The sequence below is a fragment of the Melanaphis sacchari genome, unplaced genomic scaffold (genome assembly GCF_002803265.2).
Source record: "Melanaphis sacchari strain LSU unplaced genomic scaffold, SCAv2.0 Contig42_pilon_pilon, whole genome shotgun sequence".
Lineage (NCBI taxonomy): Eukaryota > Metazoa > Arthropoda > Insecta > Hemiptera > Aphididae > Melanaphis > Melanaphis sacchari.
Window position 1 is genome coordinate 2,848,271 of NW_020271275.1, and position 22,331 is coordinate 2,870,601.

Below are 22,331 nucleotides of genomic sequence, written 5' to 3' on the forward strand. Positions count from 1 at the left end.
GTACAAACATGCACTAAAAAGTGATCAAAATATACAGGAAAAATACCAAAACATGCAAAATAAATTTCATTTTATATTAGATTTTAATTTTGGTAGTATTTATTAATTTTATTACATTTTCATAACAAAAGTTATATATAATACTCATTCAAAATTTAGTACGTTAAGTATATTAATTTTTAATACATTGATATATTATAGCTATTTATTAAATTAAATAGCTAGATACATTGGTGATACTTTGTTGCAAATAGGAAAAAGTACGAACAATTTATTGAAGGTAGTAAATTATTAATTTGAAAACAATAAATTGGCATCAGTATATTTCCATGTTTATTTCGTGAAATTATGACGACGAATCTGCTAAAGAATATGCTTATATGATGAAAACACGTTTGACATCTTACTGAACAATTGAACATATTTAAGATTTACTATATCCAGCGAATAATTTGGAACTGGAGAAATGTCCGTCATCGAAATTAACGCTGTCACCTTGATATTTTTGAATTTCTTTTAATAATTTAATGCTATTTTATTCAAAACGTTTTTACATTTTATTTTAATTATTGTATATTTGCTAGTGGGAAGTTCATTAATAAGAGTTTTCCACTTGTTCTAAAATTTTATTAGTCTAGGGACAAGTGGTCAGTTCAAGCTTTTGATACTTTCAACGTCCCACATAGAAAAATTGCTGCTCTTCTTGAATCTATATTTATTCATTGTTAAAATTGATTTTATTTGGAGCCATTTTAATATCTTCTAAAGTTTTCATCCATTTTGAATCTCTTCAATAATTCAAATAAAAAGAGCTGACTCAGCCAGTACTAACAGATAATTATTGGCTGCGGTAGTGCCAAATGTGTAATTGGCAGCATTTCTTTATATAATTGAATTTTATGCAGACCTTTGAGATATTCTTGAGACGTATTTGATATTATAATATTATATAAACGATACCTATGATCTATGTTTTTATTTGTATATTTGTACAGTTTTTATTAAAATAATACAAAAATATGCAGATCATCATAACGTCAGAATAACACAAAAATATACGGTATAAGGTACGATATTTAATCAATCAAGTAATATGATTTGTGGACACTCATTGACTGCATGTATATGATGTTAAATAACAACATGCATTTGCAAAATCCGGTCTTTAATAATAATTATATTTTTAGTACAGAAAACGAAGAATTTTCTAACATCAAAAAAATGGTAAAATATTACGTAGTAGTAATAAAATATAATAATAATAAAAATATAATAATAATTTAATTAGACTATAAATGCACTAATATACGGTGATCGGAGGCAGCAGATATGGTAAACAGTGACACTGACATTTTATTTTCATAATATACTCTACCGATTTGATTTCTCGAAAAGAAAACGATATCTCCCACTAAAATATTTTATAAATATTCAATTTAATATCGACCTTCTATATATTTCATATATTTGACAAAAATATAACTTTAATTTTGTACATTATAATTTACGACTCAAAGTTGTTACCATGTTTCTGCTCATTGCACTATTACAACTGCAATATGCAATAGCACCATACATAATAATAATATAATAGGTAACTATAAATGACGTGGCGACTTTTGCCAGCGCCAATAGCGCCAGGGCGGCGGCGAGGGTCGCGGCGCTGGGCGCGTTCGGCGCCGGTCCGGCACCGGTCTGGGCCAGGCCCTGTTGGTTGGGCTCGTCGATCACGTTGCTCATGAAACTGTTGCCGTCCGGTTTCTTGGTGGGCGGCTGGGCCGACGGCGAGACGCCGCCGCCACCGACGCCGCCGACTCCTGCCGCCGACACCTGCCACGTCGGCGTGCTGAACGACGCGGCTTGCACGGTTTGCCCGCGGCTCGTCCTCTCGCTGCCCGCGTGTACCGTCGACGGACCATCTGACCAGCCACCGGTGTTGTGTTCGGGTCTCCAATCGTCCTGTCGTTTAGTCGCTGCGCGTTCGTACGTGAAACAAAACAAAAAAATAAAATAAGAAGAAAACGTCACATTGCGTGATGGTCGACGTTATACGGATTTGATGCAGCATACAATGCACCGGAGACGACGATAAATGCACAAAGCGATCTTATAAGCGCATTGAAATTTCAAAATAATATATTATGTCCTGCGTTAGTGTAACAATGATCACAAACGATTGATTTAAAGCGATTCAAAAATATAAACACCCATCGAGTGTATGACATATTAAAGACTTAATTGATTTAGAGTACGACGTTTTGTACATACAGCGCGTCTGAAACGTTCGTGAGATCATAAGAAAATAATTCAAAAATAATTCATGAAACGTGTGTAAAAAGTGTAAAAAGTTTAATTGACAGAAAAAATTACAGATATTAAGAACGATAAAAGTAATAGCTGAGCCGAAAAAGCTCGCGCTAAATATTTGGGTTTTAAACGTGTTTTAGTTTTAATACAATGAAATAAACTATAATTTCGTATACAATTTTTAAAAAAATTTATATTTTAGCACCTATTTTTTAATATTAGCTAGCATGGATCTATATTAATTACATATATTTTGATATTTTTTAATGCTGACTAGTATGAGTTTATTTTGAATTGAACTGTTTTAAATTAATTATTTATTCATCTTTAGTATTAAAATATTTGTAATTTAATATATCTGCTTCATTAAAATAGTTACATAACAATAATAATAATAATAATAATAATAATAAAAGAGGCTCTATTGTAGATCCACGGTGTTATTATTTCAAAAAAATAATGCTGTACCTACTTATTAAATTCAACTTGTTTGTGTATAACATTAAATCAGAATTATAAACATTATATAATATTTATATTATGACGTATATATTCAGTTTTATGTGCACTAACAATTTATGTATATATTGTATATACTCAAAATGTATAATTACAAAAAAAAAATTTAGTGATGGCGGTTTTTTCAAAGTCAATATGAAGGTCGTTATTGTCATATATAATATCGTACTAATAACTAATTAGTACGACTATTTTAATGTTAATATTTATTAATATTAAATTAATAATAATATAAATATTTCACTAATCCCATTAATATTTTATTACGATAGAGTCGCGTATTGTATTTTAATAAACATTTTAATATAATATTATTGCGTACATACGCGTATAATTTAAACCACGAAGCATCACACGATAGAGTAATCACAAAAATAAATCGATCGCGCCGGAAATGTTGAACATATTATTATTATAACCATAGTAAAAAAAAAAAACATCTATACTAATAATTTGTATATATTTACAGTTAATAATAATTAAATAAAATCGTTTTTATAAGGTTATCGGCTATATTATATTATTAAACAGCAATAGTGTTGATAAGTCAGTTATTATTATGTGTACATTTTAAACTATGGTATACAATATTACACGCAGTCAGTTGTAAACTTGTATTTTGTTTGATTAAGTCATGAATGGAATTTTAAATAACGGTCGTCGTAAAGACAGATTTATAATAACATGAAACTTTTTTTTTGTAAACCCTTTTATCAGAACACGCTTTAATAACAGAGATGATTGGTTATAACATTTCAATACCTATGTACGCGTAGACGCATAGTTAATATTATTGTAAGGCAGGCAAGGTTTTGATTATTGATCGTATTTATGGTTCTTGAATTAGGACAGAACTATTTGCGTTATAATGATAATATACAAGGTGATTTACCAAATGTGTTCACTACTCATTTCATTTTTCATCTTCGATAATTCAATTACCCAAAATTTGATTTTTGGAATTGTTTAATAATACACTTAAACACCATAATATTTTCATTTGAAATTTTTTGTACTACTTAAAGAGAGTCTAATGTATGTAAATCATTAAGTAAATTATTTTTCTGAAAATATTGATGTAACAAAATGATAAATATAATGGGTTTGCAAGGTATAGACCACAGGATCCATAGGGGTTATATTAAATTGAAAAATATTGTAATTAATATTAAATCATCAATATTTATAATTTACAAATGTGATATATGTATACCTAATAAATAGTAAATCTAACATTTAATATTAATGAAAAAATAATTTTTAAGTACTTTATATTATTATTAGTATAAACATTTTAATTTCTAAAAAATTATTGGTTCGAATTTTGAATTATATATGTATATTTATGTATGTTTGTACCTACGTACATCAAAATTTTCAAAAAAAAATTTTCACTAAATAATTTACAGTAAAAAGATTGTGGTTTCAATTTGAAAAATATAAGTTTGAATCACCATATTAAGATACTCTTTAATTAGTTGTAAAAATAATCTCAAAAATGAAAAAATATGAACTTTAAGTATGTTCAAAAATTCTTAAAATCACAATTCATAATTATATGTAAAAATATATGATTGGTGAATCATTGTGTATAAAATTTTAATACGGCTGTTGCACAATAGTAAAATAGTATATGACTGGATTACATGTGTTATTATTATCATTAGTTATTATAAAACGTTCTGTGGAAATTTTGATAAAATATGAAGATGTTTATTCTAGCGGCTGCAGTAGAATTTTATTATTTTTGAATCACGTAATAATATTACAATAATATAATACTAAAATATAAAATAATATGTAAATAGTTAACTCTAGATTACGTGATACATATGTTATATTATAATATAAATTGAACAAGTGTAAGTTGTCTGCTTTATTACGTGTAATATTGTTTGGCATAGATGAAATCAAATAATTATTGATAAACAAAAATAAGATTTCTCTGAGCTGTCAAACCATGTATTGACTGTCGGTCTCAGTCCTAAAGGTCAAAAATTTTAACATACATGCCACATGCGCAGTATCAAATTCAATCATTCAATGTTCTATTATAATATATAATAACGTGTTTTGACAGAATTATGCATTATATTTTTCATCACAGCCGAAACCTGATGCGACAAAATTGGCGGAGATCGTATGAGAACTATTGTAAATTATGATATAATAATAAAATATTATTTTACGACATGGATTTATAAGAATTATAATAATATTTCATTTGTTTTAAATTTACAAGAAAATTAATACGTTTATAATAGTATAAAATGTTAATCTTCATTTTTTCCGACACATTTTACTTTATATTTAAATATGTTTTTACAATATATAGCTTATCAGTATATTGTTTAGCAATGAATTAGGAACATGGTTTGTACTTTGTAATAGATAATCTTTTTTTTTTGTTCAGACCCGTCTACAAATTTAAAATCAATTAATTCCAATAGGAAAACTTAAAACATTTAATGTCTCATCTATCACCAGTATTATAACCGTTTACCATTACCTACATAACGTGTATCGCCAAACCTAAAAAATTAAGTTTTCAAAAACATCCAATATTTCACGGTCACAATGTTTATATACCATAATATAAAACAACGCTTGCACGACTTTAATATTAACTATTGAAGTACAGGTATAGTATTAAGTATAATATTACAATAAACTACCTATTGTGTAAGCCAGAAGTTTTTAAAATTTTTTTCTCGTAAATACAACCAATGTGTATTAAAAATCAATCATGTGTCCCTTATGACAAAAAAAGAACTATTTAAAATTTCAATACTAATAATAATTTATAAATAAATAATAAAATAATATTTGTTAAATTAGATAAATTTAACAATATTTATTATTACACCCAATTATAATATAATAATAATGTTAAATCCTATAAACATTAGCAATTAATAAACATATTTATATATTAATTCTAAAGACTCTGATCTCTGTTTGTTTCACTCGCAAAACCCACTTCGATTTTTTTTTTACAAATTAAAAGTTTATCACTACTCGTATAATAAAAAAACCAATTATAAAATGCAAATTATTAACTATTATTTGTTAATGGATTGATTTTAATTGGTAATAATTTAACGAAATTGTTTAAAATAACTTTTTTTATAATAAAGACTCTGTAATAGTACCACAGTTTGAAAGCCACTGGTGTTCACCAATAAAAACAAACTCATAACGAATAATATTTCGAAAGGTTTATAATAAAATTATGATATTACATTTTTTTTGATTTTGTCCCAATTCAAAAACTATAACCTAACTGTTCAAAAATTCTATCCGACTCATAATAATATAAAACATTATGCTCATAAATTATGCTTATTGTAATTTTGTGATTTATCATTATATTGTCATTCGGATGTATTTTAATAATCACAAATACAAAAAAAATGCCTACGTCCAATATATGATGTAAATTTAATGGCGTAAAACATAATAATTGGGTTCTTATCACGACGATTGTCATAAAAGGCGCACTATATTATTATTAATATTATATTGTCTATTATTAAAGTAGTGTCGATTATATCTTACAAGGCCACTGGTTGGGACTCGGTGATCCTTTGCCCTTATCGTCTTGCCATCGATTAGTGGTCATCGCGTTGTAATATTCATATCCAGGACATTCGTCTTGATTGGGGCTGCGAACAAAGTATATAATGATATTATAATAATATTATTATAATTTAAAAGCTTAACCGATTCAGATGCAACCACTGTCTTATATATATTATATAGATTATAATTTATATTGATTCACTCGACATGTTCATCTATATTTATCCTTAATAATGAAATTATTTAATTAGTAAAATTTTGAAGTATACATAAGGACCCTATTTTGAATTATTTAGATATATATAATTCGAAATTTAAACTAGTAGTTTTTATTTACTACTTTGTGTACTAAGGACAACAGATCCATGATAATGGGTAGTATTAATCGATGTTATTAGTTTATTAATGCTTTATGATTTGCAAAAGTAGTCCAAGTATAATGAATACTAGATCTATTATTATATATATTTTAATTTTTTTTTCAATACAATTTTAAGAACTATTTTTAGTATTTGTATTTTAATAACTCAGGTAGGTACTACTCAATTAATTGTCAATTTAGATATATCAAAATGTTTGAAAAAACTGTTTACTTAATAATGATTTAGAGTAAAAAAGGACGGTAATCATTAAAAAAAAAAAAGTTACATCTCTAAAAAACCTTAAATAGCAAACAAAAATCTAAATAATTGAATACACGTTATTTAAAACTTAGTACAAAACTATATTTTAACTATTATTTATCTGCTTTATAACGATGTACCATCTATTATTATTATCATTGTTAAGCTAAAAAAATAACAATTATAGTATTCTGCATATAGGTACTTACACGTAATCTATACACTGGTTGCGAAAAAATCCAAATGCTTTATCCAACAATTGTTGTGTAAAGGAATCGTCGTCTTGGTTGCAAGTCCTTCGTGTTTGGTCGAGCACACATTCCCGGAATCTGTGGTGAGTGCTGAAACAAAGCGTATCATTTCAATATATTTTATTATTATAATTATGTGATTATACGCGCAGACTAAGAAAAGAAAATTAAAAATCGCGAATTGTCTATACGATCCGCGTCCTTGAAGTTTGAATTTTGACTACCAGACGATTATATAATATTATAATAGCATTTTGAATGACATATTCTAAATTATATTTTTGGATTAGTATAATTAAACCGTCTGCTCAACTGTTGTTGGTAGTCGATACGAAGCGCATCTGAAGATGCATGAAGGTAATTCATATCCATCGACCATAATATTTCGACTTATAAATTACAGTATTTATAACAAAATAATCTGATAATCATTATTATATGATATATAAATACAAATAATAAGATTATGACAACGTAAAAATAATAATAATAATAATAAAAAAAGAAAAAATATTGAAAATGAAAATAAAAATGAAAAAAATAATTTAATAATTATGAATAAACGAAAAAATAATTTAGTAACAGTTTTAATATTCGCGTATATATCGTTTACAGTATCGACTAATAGTCATTATATAAAAATATTAAAAACTTTTCAAATTAAATTATCAATAATTAATACAATAATAGTAATACTAGTCAATAGGTTTAATATAGTTGTTAAATATATGTTTAAATACATCTTATAATATTATGTAATTTGGGCGAAAAGTGATACTGTATTGTTTTAAATAAATATAATGGGTACAGTTCAGTATCTCAAATAGAAATTGGAGTTTTAAAACAATTTATTTTTTAAATTAAAAAAAAGTTAACGACAATTATTTTTATTTAGAGACAACGAAAAGAATATTAATAGCTGGTACTCATATATTTTTTATTAGAATAATAACTGTATTTATTTATGGAAAAGTAATAAATATTAACAAATATTCACGAAATTAATGTCACAAAATGTGTATTGAATTATATTCGCTTGTATAATTTTCAGGGGCAATTAATAGGCAATAGTAATACATTCACACAAGCGTAGTCGTGATTATCAATATTATCATTATATTATCTAATAATAAAATTGACCATTACTTGTTTGCATTTATGATTATTTTACTAATACACAAAACAACTTCTGCTATCTTAAATCTAGTACGCACTTTCACGCCTATATAACATTATTTAGCTCAGTTTGTTTAGAAAAAAACAATATATTCATATAATACTATATATTTTGTTTTATAAATTTTAAATGAATATTATTTTTTCAGGACAACAAAATTAATTTAAAATTTAGCTGATCATATTGTGTTCTGTATACATCTGAGTACAATACATTTTAGAGGACTTTTCATATTTCCTGCTAAAACATACGGTGAAAGTTACAAGTTATCATGTTATTTATTACAGTGTAGGTAATCGATTTTATTAGAGATATATTAGCACGAGAACAAACATATTGAATAAACAGTAGCGACATTTATAAATAATTTGTACGTGGTATTTTTTTATATTTTTATGTCAATAAAAACGAAAACAATGTTCAGAAAGTCGTAGGGCTTAATAAACATGTGTATTTTTTTTTTAATTTTAAGTCTCAGACTAATATTGATATCACAATGACAACATTATCTCAACGCATTATTTTGTTGAGTAGTATTATAATATACAATACATCACAGGACTGAAGACGATCATAAAGTCGTGATGGTTATAACCTACACTGGAAACACTCTAGGAAGAACTTTGATAAGATATGTAATAATATGTCAAGTGCATTATCGAATCTATTTACTTGTATGGTATATAATGTATGGTCAACATGTTTGTTGTCAATATATTACATATACATCGGGTATGCCGTCTACAGGAGAGGGTCGGGGAAGGGTTGGCACAAAAGTGTCAGCAATACACATTTTTGAAAATATGTCGCAAACTCTGTAATATTGTTCTAACAAAATTAACAAAAAATAGGATTCCTGAAGAAGATTTTAACAAATCAATTGTTATGAAATAAATTAATTTGTTACAGCACCGTAGTTATAAGTTATAAGTAGTACTGCATTAGTGGGTTTAACTTAATGTTTTTGGCATAATTAACAAGAGTGATAGTAAAAAATTATGGAAACATAAGATTTCTCTCCACGTAGTCAAATTGTTAACACGGAAAATGTTATCAGTATGCATATTTAATACAATGTACAATACAGATGAAAATTGGGTGAGAGGTCATAAGTAAAAAAATTAAAAGCTTTTATCAGCAAATGGTAATAAACAAAATATTGTTAATTTATCGAAATGGCTACGTTGTAATTTATCTATTCGACGTTGGCTTTAATAAAATACACGAATGTCAATGTGGATACTTGATAATATATAAATAAATCATTATTTTTGAAAAAATATACATTATTTTTTATGTTAAACTCCTTCACCGCTCGTTTCTCCCGTATACGTGCTTGTAATATACAGTATATAGTATTATGTACATGCAATAATATATGTATATTCATATATATAAATAATATATTATTTAAATAGATTGTAGTGGCGTAGTCAGAAATATTAATTAAAGTGCAATTTTGAAAATTTATTAATGATCACAATACATAATAATTAATGAAATATAAATGTTAATTTAATATTAATAATGTTAAAACCAGTTTTTCATACAATTTGTAATACACGTTTATTACAAAAAAAAAACAAAAAAACAAAACTGAAATATTGAATAGTTCATTGTCGTGGTTTATGGAAATGTTATTAAGTTATTATGATTATTATATAAAAAGATTAAAGATTACATAATAGACTATTATTATATTAGTCAAAATGAGCAATTATTTTCAAACGTCGCATCTTACCAACAAATGCTGGGTCCACTGGTCTCATTCGAAATGAATCCGGCCAAAGATCGATAATGTTTACCACAACGAGAATCGTCAAACAGCGTCGTTCGTAAACACGAAGCATGCTTCAAATATTCTGAAAAACGAATATGTATATGATATTATATAAAAACGCAAATATTCGACAGCGAAAATTATAATATATAATATAATTTAAAATTTTTTTATTAGAAGAATAAATACAGGATTCCATTAAGTCTACTATGCTCTGCCCAGTAATCTAATTTATAATTTACTCTCTTTATTGAATAAAAAAGTTTTGTATTTTATCTTCCTTATGATAATGTAATACCCGTAGAAACTAAAAAACGAATAAATAATAATAATTATTAATCAAATAAAATTTAAAACTTTCTATCATTTAAAAACAGTTTGGTAAATTTTATCATCCATATATTTTATTTTAAAAATTTAAAATTATAGATACTTAATTTATAGACATATAGGGGAGGTGATGTTTGAGTGAAGCCCCTAAAAGGAATAACCTCCCTTAATAATTTAATATTAAATATATATGTACTTTTATTTGGTAAAAAAAATAATAATAGTAATAATAATAATAAAAAGAATTAGTATTAATATACTAGATATAAAAACATAAAGTCATACATTTTATATTTAATAAATATTGGTTTCATGTATTTATGTTATTATAACAAATTTCGATTTATATATAGTATTATGTGCATTCGTTGTTATAGCATGACGATACATTATATTAATATAATGTATTACGGATCAACAACCTGTCTGGTATTGAGGCGACGTGCACATTTGATGGACCAATTCGATAGAATTTTCAACGGCTTTGTTAAATACTTTCCGTTTGCTCTCCTCAAAACAGTGTTCTGTGTACCGCTTTGTGCAGTCGACAAATAGCGTCCAAGTGCTATAAAATACGACGAGGATTATTATTTTATTATAACGGTTATGTAAGTATAATATTATTATACGTCGCGTACAAACCAAAATGTTTATTATGGCAGATAAAATAATACATTACCGGCATATGTTATCGATGTCTTTTAGATTTCCCGGATAGATGAAGTGCGGATCTCTCACCAACGGATCAGCTAGAGCAATGCATCGGTTGTATTCTTCTTTACCACAGTTTTGCGCGTATATCATGTGAGCAGCTTCGGCTGTGAACGATAAACAGTATATGTTATAATAATAATAATAATAATATCGTTAGGTGAGAAAGCGATTACAACTGACGATCGACCCGTTTAGTTGGTAAATCAAGTCAAAGAAAAAATATACGGCTAACATGTAAAATTGAAAAAAAACTAATACAAAGAAAAATTACGTCTAGAAATATAATAAAAAATTAGGAAAAAACAGGAAAAACGAAATCGATGCCGAATTACGTTATACAATCATTAAAATATAAAATAAATATGTTATTGTAAAAACAAGTCAGAAAAAACTAACATCAATAAGAGAAATTACAAATTTTCATTTAGATTTCAAGTACCTACTGGATATAACACATATTATATCCTACGCAATTAGGATTGTAAAATTATGCATTTATACATTTTTTGAAATAACTTTGGAATTAATAACCTTTGAAAAATATATTATAATTCTTAATTTTGATCAGTATATTTATTGATTAATACTTTATAGTTTATACAATGAGTGTGCGTCATGCGTAGTATTTAAGTTCTATATCTACGTTTTCTATTAGTGCTATATTGATTTTGTATGTAACGTTTAGATATTTTTTTTGAATTAGTTTTGTCTGTGGTAAACACGATGTTAGGTAAAGGGGCGCTCTAAAAGTTTCATATACCCTAACTTATATTGATTGGAAATTTGATACAGCTGGTATTCTAAGAGAGCGGTCAAAATGGTGAGTACCTAGTTGAAAAACTGAAAACATAATGTAATTTTTAATAAAATCATTGTTTTATGTGATTCATATTATTCTGATTAATTTTTCGTATCATGAAATAATTATTTAACTGACAAGAATATAATATATTCACCTTTAATGTAATAGGTGTGTTTACTGTCTACTACCAAAGTCGCCGTAAATTGGTTTTGTTTATGGCATTGTTCATGGCAAATAAGTAAATGGGTGGGTGGATATAACGTAAAAAAAACTAGGGACCTCAGTTTTACAGTCTATACATTTTACTACATTATGTTATAAGTAAAATGTACCCAGGTTGTTAGTGGCTAAATACTAGGTACTCATTGAATATTCGCTACGCTATGTTTAATACATACTACACATTACACAATATAATATAGTACACTGCTGTATTTAATATTTATATTTTATTATAAAACATACAGTGATTAAATTATATCATCAACTTCAGCGTCATTGTTTGATAATTATGGCCCATGGGTAATGAGAAGTTGTTGACATTTACGCAACGCGTAAGACATGATTAAGAAGATAATGTGTTTAGGTATTATTAAATATTTAAAATATTAAATCTATAAACGGTATATATGTGTGTGTGTATTGGGGCCCCAACTTTCTTGAATGTGTTTGTTGTACACAATTAAGGAATCGCTGCTCTATATTGTTTTGAAGAGGAATATTTTTGTTAGTGGGCTGGTGGGTGTATTGACTCAAAATAAAATTATTATAGGTGTTTAAAAATACATCGATGCCTGTATTTGCTATATATTATATTAACCAAATTTTATTTAAGCAATCATTATATATAAAGACCGGATTTATATGCATTTTAAATTGTAAAATATGCATGCAAACATGCACTAAAAAAAGTCAAAATATGCAAGGAAAAAATGCAAAACATGCAAAATAAAATTTCAATTTTATATTAGATTTTAATTTTGCAGTGATAATTATTTATTAATTTTATTACATTTTTCATAAACAAAAAGTTACATGTATAATATAGTACAAAAATTTAATTTTTTGTTAAATTGTAATTTAATTTTTAAACATTGATATATTGTAAAAAATATTTTATTAAAATTAAATAGTAGATACATTGGTGATATACTGATATAAATAGGAAAAAAGTACGAACAATTTTATTGAAGGTAGTAAATTATTAATTTGAAAAACAATAAGTTATCAAAGTATGTTCCATGTTTATTTCCGTGAAATTATGACGGCGATCTGTAAGAATGTACTTGTATGATGAAAAACTACGTTCGACATCAACACTGGTGATTGGAGCATATTTAAAATTTGCTATTATATCCAGCGAATAATTTGGAACAGATAAATCGTCGAAATTAGCACTGTCACCTTGAAGTATTTTTGAAATTTCTTTTAAAACCATTAATCCTTTATTTTTATTCAAAACGTTTTTACATTTTGTTTTAATTATTGTACTATTTGCACTAGTAGGAAGTTCATTAACAGAGTTTTCCACTTGTTCTAAAATTTTTATTGAGTCTACAAGGGACAAATTAGAGGTTTCAAGCTTTTTGATACTTTCAACGATACATAAAAAATTTGCTTTAATGTAAGCAAGATCATATTTTACATTAAATTTATTAAAAATTGATTTACAATTTTGAATGCATTTTGTATTATCTTCTAAGTTTTCAATCACATTTTTGAACTCTTCAAAATGATCTGCGTAAAAAAAAGGCTGACTCTAGCCAAGTACCCCAACGGATAATTATTGGCTGCGGTGGTAAATGTGTAATTGGCAACATTTCTTTATATAATTGAATTTTATACGGAGCCTTTGAGATATTCTTTGAGACGTAAAATATTTGATATTATAATATTATATAAACGTACCTATGATCTATGTTTTTATTTGTATATTTGTACGGTTTTTGTTAAAATATGCAAAAATATGCAGATCATGCATTAACGTCAGAATATGCAAAAATATGCAGTATAAAATTTTGATATTTAATCAATCAAGTAATGATTTGTGGACACTCATTGACTGCATGTATATGATGTTGAAAATAACAACATGCATTTTATGCAAAATCCGGTCTTTAATTATATACAATCATTTTAAAGTATTAAATTTTTCCTATCTTTATAAATATTAAAAAAAAAAAAACAATTAGGGTATCAAGACGTATTCCTATTAAACTTTTTTTCCAAATACTGATAACTAAAACGATTTTTCTTAAAATTATATAAATATACTCGTACATCGTACATTGTATGAAAAATTAAATTTTAATCACAAAAATATTAGTTAACTGCATAGGTACATTTTTAATTTTTTTTTTAAAAATCATGTACTATTTTTTAATTAATTTTTTTTAACATTGAATAATGAATAGGTATTTTATTATTATAATTTATAAGGTTTGCATATAGCAATACGAACACATTTTAATAGTTGATTAAATTGTATAATTTTTCAATGTGACCGTGACAAGCAGACGAAAATAAAGTTACTATATAGATTACTATAATAAAAGTTCTATTGTTTTATATTCAATGCAAACACACATACAATTGGTGTAAGTACGTGCCGGCTGTGCCGAATTCTAAGCTCTTATATAATATTATACCTACATGTACATTAAAATACGATACTGACACGTGTTTTTCAGAGTAAGCACTTCTTAATATTTAGGGTTTATTAACCCTTATTAAAATAACCTATTCGTTCATTCTTTTGGGACAATTGTTCGGGAAGTGTGAAACTTTCAATTCATCACCTCAATAAACGTGTGTAAATAATATTTATATAGATGACAGTTATGAATTATTTTGATTTATTATTGTTAAAATACGAGAGCTCTTGTGGTTTGAACACGCAACTATCGAAAAACATGTAGTTAAATAATACGAGTATTATACGTCTGTAAACGATATTATATTATGTTATTTTAAGCAAATTTGAAACTTGAACACAATTGTTGAAGATGTTTATATACGTACATGTACAACATATGATATAATTAAACATAATACTATGATGTATATATTATAATCATTTATAAAGTTAATTAAAATGGAACAATTTGATTGAAATATTGAATATGCATGCTTAATAATAGAAATATTATTAATATAAAATTATAAGATGAAAAATTTAGTTAAAAATATTTATTATTGAATACAGTATTGTGCTGGTTCCTTTTTTTTAAATTTTTAAATTTTATTATTTTTAAACTTAAGTCATATTTTAATCATTTCAAAATTATACATAAAAAACAAATTAAAACTTATAACGGTGAAATACAATATACCTAATGCTTTTTGAAAATAGGGTTTTTTTTATTTGAATGAGAACTTTGTTTTTAGTTCTTCACTACAGTACGATTAATGGGTCGGCACGCGCATTATATTAATACCACGATGAGATATTTAATCTTTTCGCTCTTGTGGAATTTATAAATCACAAAAACACGTCATTGCTTTAAAAATATTTGAAAACATAAAAATATAGGACGCACTCGGCAATAACGACGACATTACGTTAATAATTAAAAATACTATTAAGGGAGTTCTATAGTTTTATAATTGTACACGTATTATAACGTTATTTTCTACACAATCGTACGGGTCTCAGTGAAAAAATCTACTAATAATGTTTACGTTATTGTTTAATTGTATAAAATAAAATGTATTGGGTGATAAAAAATAAAGTAGAATGTACAATTCATATAAGCGTTATCGTCTATAGTATATGACATTGTTAACTCTATTTTATAGTTTGAGGTTACCTATTATTGTTATTTTTCTATGTAGGTTTTATTTTTATATTTATATTTATTATTATACACAGAATGATTCACTAAGCATGCTTACTTCCAATTATTATCTATAATTTTGAGTTTATTAAAATTCTGAATTTTTTGAAATACTTTAATAGTTATACGTATTTGCAATTAAAAAGATTTTAAATAAGTATTTTTCAGTCACGTGTATGGCTGTTGCAACATACACATTTTATTTTATCAAATATATTTAACATTTTTCACTAAAAATTATAAATCAAATGATTTTTTTTTTTTTTTTTGAATTTTGATGTGTCGATATCAAAACCCGAATAAATAGTTTTAGAGAAATTTAAATACAAAGAATATATATATATATATATATATATATATATATATATATATAAAACCTAAAAAAAAATGGTTTTTAAAATCTATAAGATATGAGTTTTATTTAATCTAGTACTTAATTTAGAACAATCTTACGATCTATAAAATGTTGATAGATTTATTTTATTTATTTATTTATTTTTTAGTTATTGAAATTCGACAAAAAGTCCATTGATTTTATTGTTAAATCCTAAGCCCAAAGAAGTAAAATAACTCAAAAAAAAAAATTTGTTCAGATTTCGATTTGGATAAAACTATATTTTCAAACATAAAAAAAATTATTTATTTAACAATTTACTGGAAAGTAAAACGATCATCGTTAGGAAAATAATAAGTTGATATCTCTAAAAGACACTCTTAAATAATTGAAATAAATTATCTGATTATTTAAAAATAAACTTATCAAATATAATAAAAATTTAAAAAAACTAGAATTTAAATAAATTTGTTTTTAAAAGGTTAATATAGTGGTGATTGGGGTAATGAATCAGTTAAGATGTGTTTATTTTTATGTAGTTTCGAAATTAAATCACTTTTATTTACAACTATATTTGATATATCACTATTACCACTAATAATCTTAATAATTACCATTCCTAACATAACATTTCTGTAAAATATTTAAAAATTAAATATATTATTTTGAATAAATAATATATTAAATATTGATTATTAATCAGTAGATATTAAAGCTGAATATATAAATATTATAAACAATTTGCTGAATTAATAAACGAGTTGTGAAAAAAAAAAATGTTTGGCAAATAATAGTACCTATTAAATATAATATATGTAATAGGATTTTTTTAGACGTGAAGTTGAACAATGTGGAGTTTAGATCAAAATAAATCATCTCTTATACTCCATATTTATTAAGAATTAGCCACCTACTTCACGGTTACTCACTCATTCGGTCTCACTTAAATATTCCTCTTTTTTGTTCTTGCCACTCTGATGCCGATACTAAATTTATTTCTCCAACGTTTTTATTTTGAAAGCTATAATTTATAATACGAGTATGCTCTATAAAATTGCGTTATCGTTAATAAATAATAACTATTGAGTGTCATATGATTGATTATAGTGACGTTATTCAAATAAAAAGTGGTGTTTAGAAATTATTTAGAAATATAGTTCTATCCAAAAATTTATGTTTGAATATAATTAAATAGCTTCTAAAGTTTTAAAATACTTAGAAATTATTTAAAATATTATTTATTTTTCTTAATACAGTATCAATTATTATAGTTATATTAATTGAAATAACTTCAATAAATGTTATCATATTTAAATAATAGTATTAAAACAACCAACAAACATCATGAATTGCATACAGAAAAATAAGTACCAATTAATTTAATTTGTTTAAACTTAATAATAAATTATAATAGTTCTTAATTTACTATAATAATAAACACTATTTATTATTGAAACATTATTTATTATGCTGACTTAAATATTTATTTAACAACTAATTATTTTTTTTTTTATTCGCAATACATTTGTACAATTAGATTATTAAATATTTATATTTTAAAGTATAAATTAAACATTATCACTTGACTTTGAGAATAAATTTGTAAGTTTTAGAAGAATTATTTTTAGTAAGCACATAATGAATTAATAAAATATTTTTAACGTTTTTAAATACCTATAGTATACGAGTATACTTATCTACCTATAATACATAGTGAGTTATAGTAATATTGAATTCAAATTTCAAGTTGTATGTAAATACACGGTCGTACTCCATAAAACCTTTTAGCAAGTTGATAAATAATTGAAAGGTTAAAAAATAATAAAACTACTTGTAAAATTATTTATGCCAGAGGAGTAAGAAAAAAATCCACTAACAAAAAAATAATAATTTATAGCTAATTTTCTAATATATTTACAAATAAAAACTTCGTCACAATACCATGTTTAACTACTTTATATTCTGTTAAATTCAAGTTGGAATTTGAAACTCAATACTCATATATTATTTCATTATACCATTGATTATAGAATATATTAGAGTATATTCTATAATCAATGGTTATACGAATTGTATTTAAAATTTTTGTTTTTTAGTCATAAACAATTTATATATACCTATATATACCTATAAAAAAAAATTATGAACCAAATAAAAGTTTTATTAGATTAGGTTATAGGACGGTTAGGACGGTTATAAAGGTCGATCACTCGTAGTGACTCATTAGTTTATACGAAATCAATAATGATATTGCTTGAAAACTTGTTTAAAGAAAAACGAATAATAAAATATAAGAATATTGTAATATTTTCCTAGAAAATGATAATTCATTCTTGTCTTACGTTGATGTATTCTGTTTGTACTTTCTTTAATGGTTCTAAATACTTTTAATTATTTTTATAAATAAACTAACTTGTTTTTTATATGTCTTTAGATTTTAGTCAATATTTAGTTATTCGGTTCGCATTCAATTTAGTATTATACAATAAAAATACAAATAATTCACTTACATTTTTGTAGGTATATAAATATATATCTAAGCAAAATTACTTTTTTTTTTATTAAACAACGCGTCATCGGTGTTAATGCCATCAAGAAAGCAATTCGTTGAAAATAAAACAAAAAAAAAAAAAAGAATAATGTGTTTACGTGTTGTGCTGGATAATAATGTGGGGTATAAAGGGGTGCTACCCTGTAACAGCGAAACCCACGATTTTCATTTATGCTGCACGCAATGGTCAGTTTGACCTATTTAATGGACCTTTTGACTCAACAGTATGTTTTATTAGTAGAAAAATATACAAACATAGAAACGCGTTTGCCGTTACACAGTTTTACAGACATTTTCACAAAGGCCACATACTTGTTATTAAGGACATCGAGGCCATCAAGATTATAGTGTAGGATCGCTTCATAATGGCGGGCTTGACGAAAAGTAACCTGAAAAATAACAAATTCAAATAGTTAATTAGGTAATATAAATCAGGTATACTTAAAATGTTGGAGAAATAAAACTAAGAATAAAAAGTAATCAAAACTACGTCCTTGGACTTTTAGGATTTATGTGCAAGAAAATATAATAAAATATAGAATAAGGTCTTGCAGGCGATTTTAATATCATCATTTGTTGAAATTTCATATTTACGTGTATATAATAATAATCATACAGACGTAAATATTATAAATTGATTGGAGTTATAAGCACAATTTGTAAGCAGTAGCACGCTCATAAAATACATATCAAAACATTTATAGTGCAACACTTTTTTTTTGCAGCAAATGTTGTCTAACATTTAGCGTAGTCCAGCGTTAAAACTTGTTTAATATAAAAATTGATTGTGCTGATTTAATTTGATGTGATATTTTAAATAAATTAAAAAGTCTCCTATGGAGTAATATTTTAAATGTTAGGTAGTCATAAATGAAATTCAAAGTTTAATCCTTTCCTACATTTATAACAATCAGTCAATACATATTAAGACATAAATGCATGTGATTTTTTTTTTTAATTAAACTGTATATTATATGTATTAAAATATAATTTTACTGACTATCAAACAATAAATAATATTATCATAGCATGTAATAATAGAACAATGTAGTAAATTTTAAAGCACAAATATATAAATTAATTTTTTTTTAACGTATCACTGTCTAGTTCTTTCTATGATTCCCGCCAGTTCATTTAATGGTTACATATTAATATTGGAAGTAAGGGCTATGATAATCATTTATTGTAGCCTTTTAATGCAATTTTATTTGAATTTTTACATTGTAAGTTATATTTGGTAATTTTCATTTCGTAATTAAGTATATAAATTAAGAAGTATAATATTATTTTATTTTATTTTTTTTATTTTTAACCGTTTTAAAAAATACCCTATTTATATTATTTTACGAACATCTAAAGAAATATAAAATCTATTATATATAATCTAGAAACGTAATTATTTTTAACTCATACGTTTAATAATTATTTTTCTATAATTATTTTAAACGACAATCATACAGAGTAAATAACACATGTATATTTTAGATACGGCCCGATGAATGGTGTAATTTTATGACGTTAAGCATAAAACGTAACTATTATATTATTGAATAGGTATAATATAATATTATACAAATTATACTCAATGCTTATATTTAAACACGGAAGTAATATCGTCCAACATCAATTTTTAAGTTACCAAAACTATAATTTTTTGAAACTCTATATTTTCATACAAAGAAAAAATCAGTTATTTTTAGCCATATAGTCATTCAGTATATTACATAATATAACAAGCACTACCTAAAGTCTACCTGTGTACAAATATAATAAAAAAATATTGCCTAATAATAAATGTTTTTTTTTGAAATTAATCATATTGTTATTAATTATCACATTAGATTGTGTTCCGTGTTACATAATATTTTTCAAAGACGCTTGACTAGAACGTTATAATTATTTTTTCCACTGGATTTTTTTTTTTCATTAACAATCATACTGTGCGTTAACTTTTTACTCGATAAGACCAAAAAAATATAGTAATAATATAAATTGTTTTTAAACGTGTACATAATATTATAATTTATCTATTGTCATTTATTCCAAGCAATATAATACCTACTCATTTTTAGTCATTAGCCACAAAAGTATTATGCATTCATCCTATAGAATAAAATATAAACCAGAGGCGATTCATAATTGTGACAATTAAAATGACGATGATGACGCGCGACGTCTGTACTTTATACATGTACTACTATACTGAAAATAAACTTGAAACAATAATATTCAATAGTGTGTTTCAGCGTGGAAAACGAAAATATGTATGAAGAATGTTTATTAGTTTTAAAGGTAAGTGATCACTGCAAGCAACGTGTGTATTCACGGTGGCCTTCAGACCGAGCTAAATGCTATTCCCTGAAGGACTTTAAGCTAATTGGCGAACGGGTGCGATGCCCCTGATAATATTATAATTAATATGGTTAATTATGTGTTCTCAAAAATGAGTCCTTTAGGTGTGATAATAATTCGGATGATTATATTTATAGAAGTCAACATTTTTTTAATTAAATAGACTGTAGTATTGTAATAATGATAAAAATAAAAGCTTTTAATTAGTTGAAACACACAATAGTATTTTATTTTTATTTCCACGCATCATACTTGGATAACATTTGTGGGATACATACATTTAAATTTACTTTTTTAGAATAAAAAATATCAATATGCGCATATTTTTATTATTAAAAGTTTTATTGATCACTATATATATGCGCTAAGTCATTATAAAGTATACAAAGAAATTGTAAAATTCAAATAACATCTAATATACACTAAAAACTTTTGTAATTTAATAAAATTTAATACCGTGAAATTAATTTATAGCAAGTAATGAATTTAATAATAATAAAAAAAAAAAAAAAAAAACATACAAATGCAACAATGTTTGAGCCCTATAGTTATAATGATATAACATAGGACATTACCTATCAGGGGTATAAAGTAATAAATAATTTGTGTGAACTTGACAATAGGTAGGCAATACAATGTACACGCGTACATTGAATAGTACTACAGTACAGTTAAAAGAAAATATCGTTTGTTTTAAAATATTCATCAGTGACATTGTGGCAGAATATAATAAATAGTTTCGAATAAAAAAACTATGAATCAAGTATCATAAAATTTACTTAAACAATTTATTTGACTATAGATGTTTTCTTATTTGAAATTCTGAGTGAAATAATGAATGTATTGGTTTTATAATAATGTGGATTTTTTGAACACGAGTACACGATAATTTTTTGATAAAATGCTAAGATGTTCAAGATTCAGAATGAATTTGGATAGAAAAATGGAATTTTAATTTAATTTACTATACATGGAATAATTTTAAAAATATTTTGATTTCCTATAAGCTATTTATACAAATTGAAATTTTCGATTTTTTTTTTTTATAAAGACTAATAAAAAATGTATGAATGGGTGAAAATATTTGTAAAATAATAAAAATTTCCAATCAAAATATATAGAAAATTTAAAGGCACAGTATTTTTCTAAAAGCATTTAAATTTAAAATTTGAC

The 22,331-nt window shown here is 25.0% G+C and overlaps 1 protein-coding gene across 1 annotated transcript in view; it reads right to left on the minus strand.

The window, feature by feature from the left end:
* Nucleotides 1-22,331, minus strand: part of LOC112597581 — a 33,362-nt gene that overhangs the window by 65 nt on the left and 10,966 nt on the right. Inside the window, exons 2-8 of the mRNA XM_025343691.1 lie at nucleotides 19,119-19,195; nucleotides 11,249-11,387; nucleotides 10,992-11,134; nucleotides 10,201-10,321; nucleotides 7,241-7,372; nucleotides 6,385-6,491; nucleotides 1,608-1,973 (exon numbers count right to left, since the gene is read on the minus strand). Of these exons, the coding sequence (XP_025199476.1) occupies nucleotides 1,608-1,973; nucleotides 6,385-6,491; nucleotides 7,241-7,372; nucleotides 10,201-10,321; nucleotides 10,992-11,134; nucleotides 11,249-11,387; nucleotides 19,119-19,170 (1,060 nt within the window). The 5' untranslated portion in view covers nucleotides 19,171-19,195. The remainder of the gene's footprint in view (nucleotides 1-1,607; nucleotides 1,974-6,384; nucleotides 6,492-7,240; nucleotides 7,373-10,200; nucleotides 10,322-10,991; nucleotides 11,135-11,248; nucleotides 11,388-19,118; nucleotides 19,196-22,331) is intronic.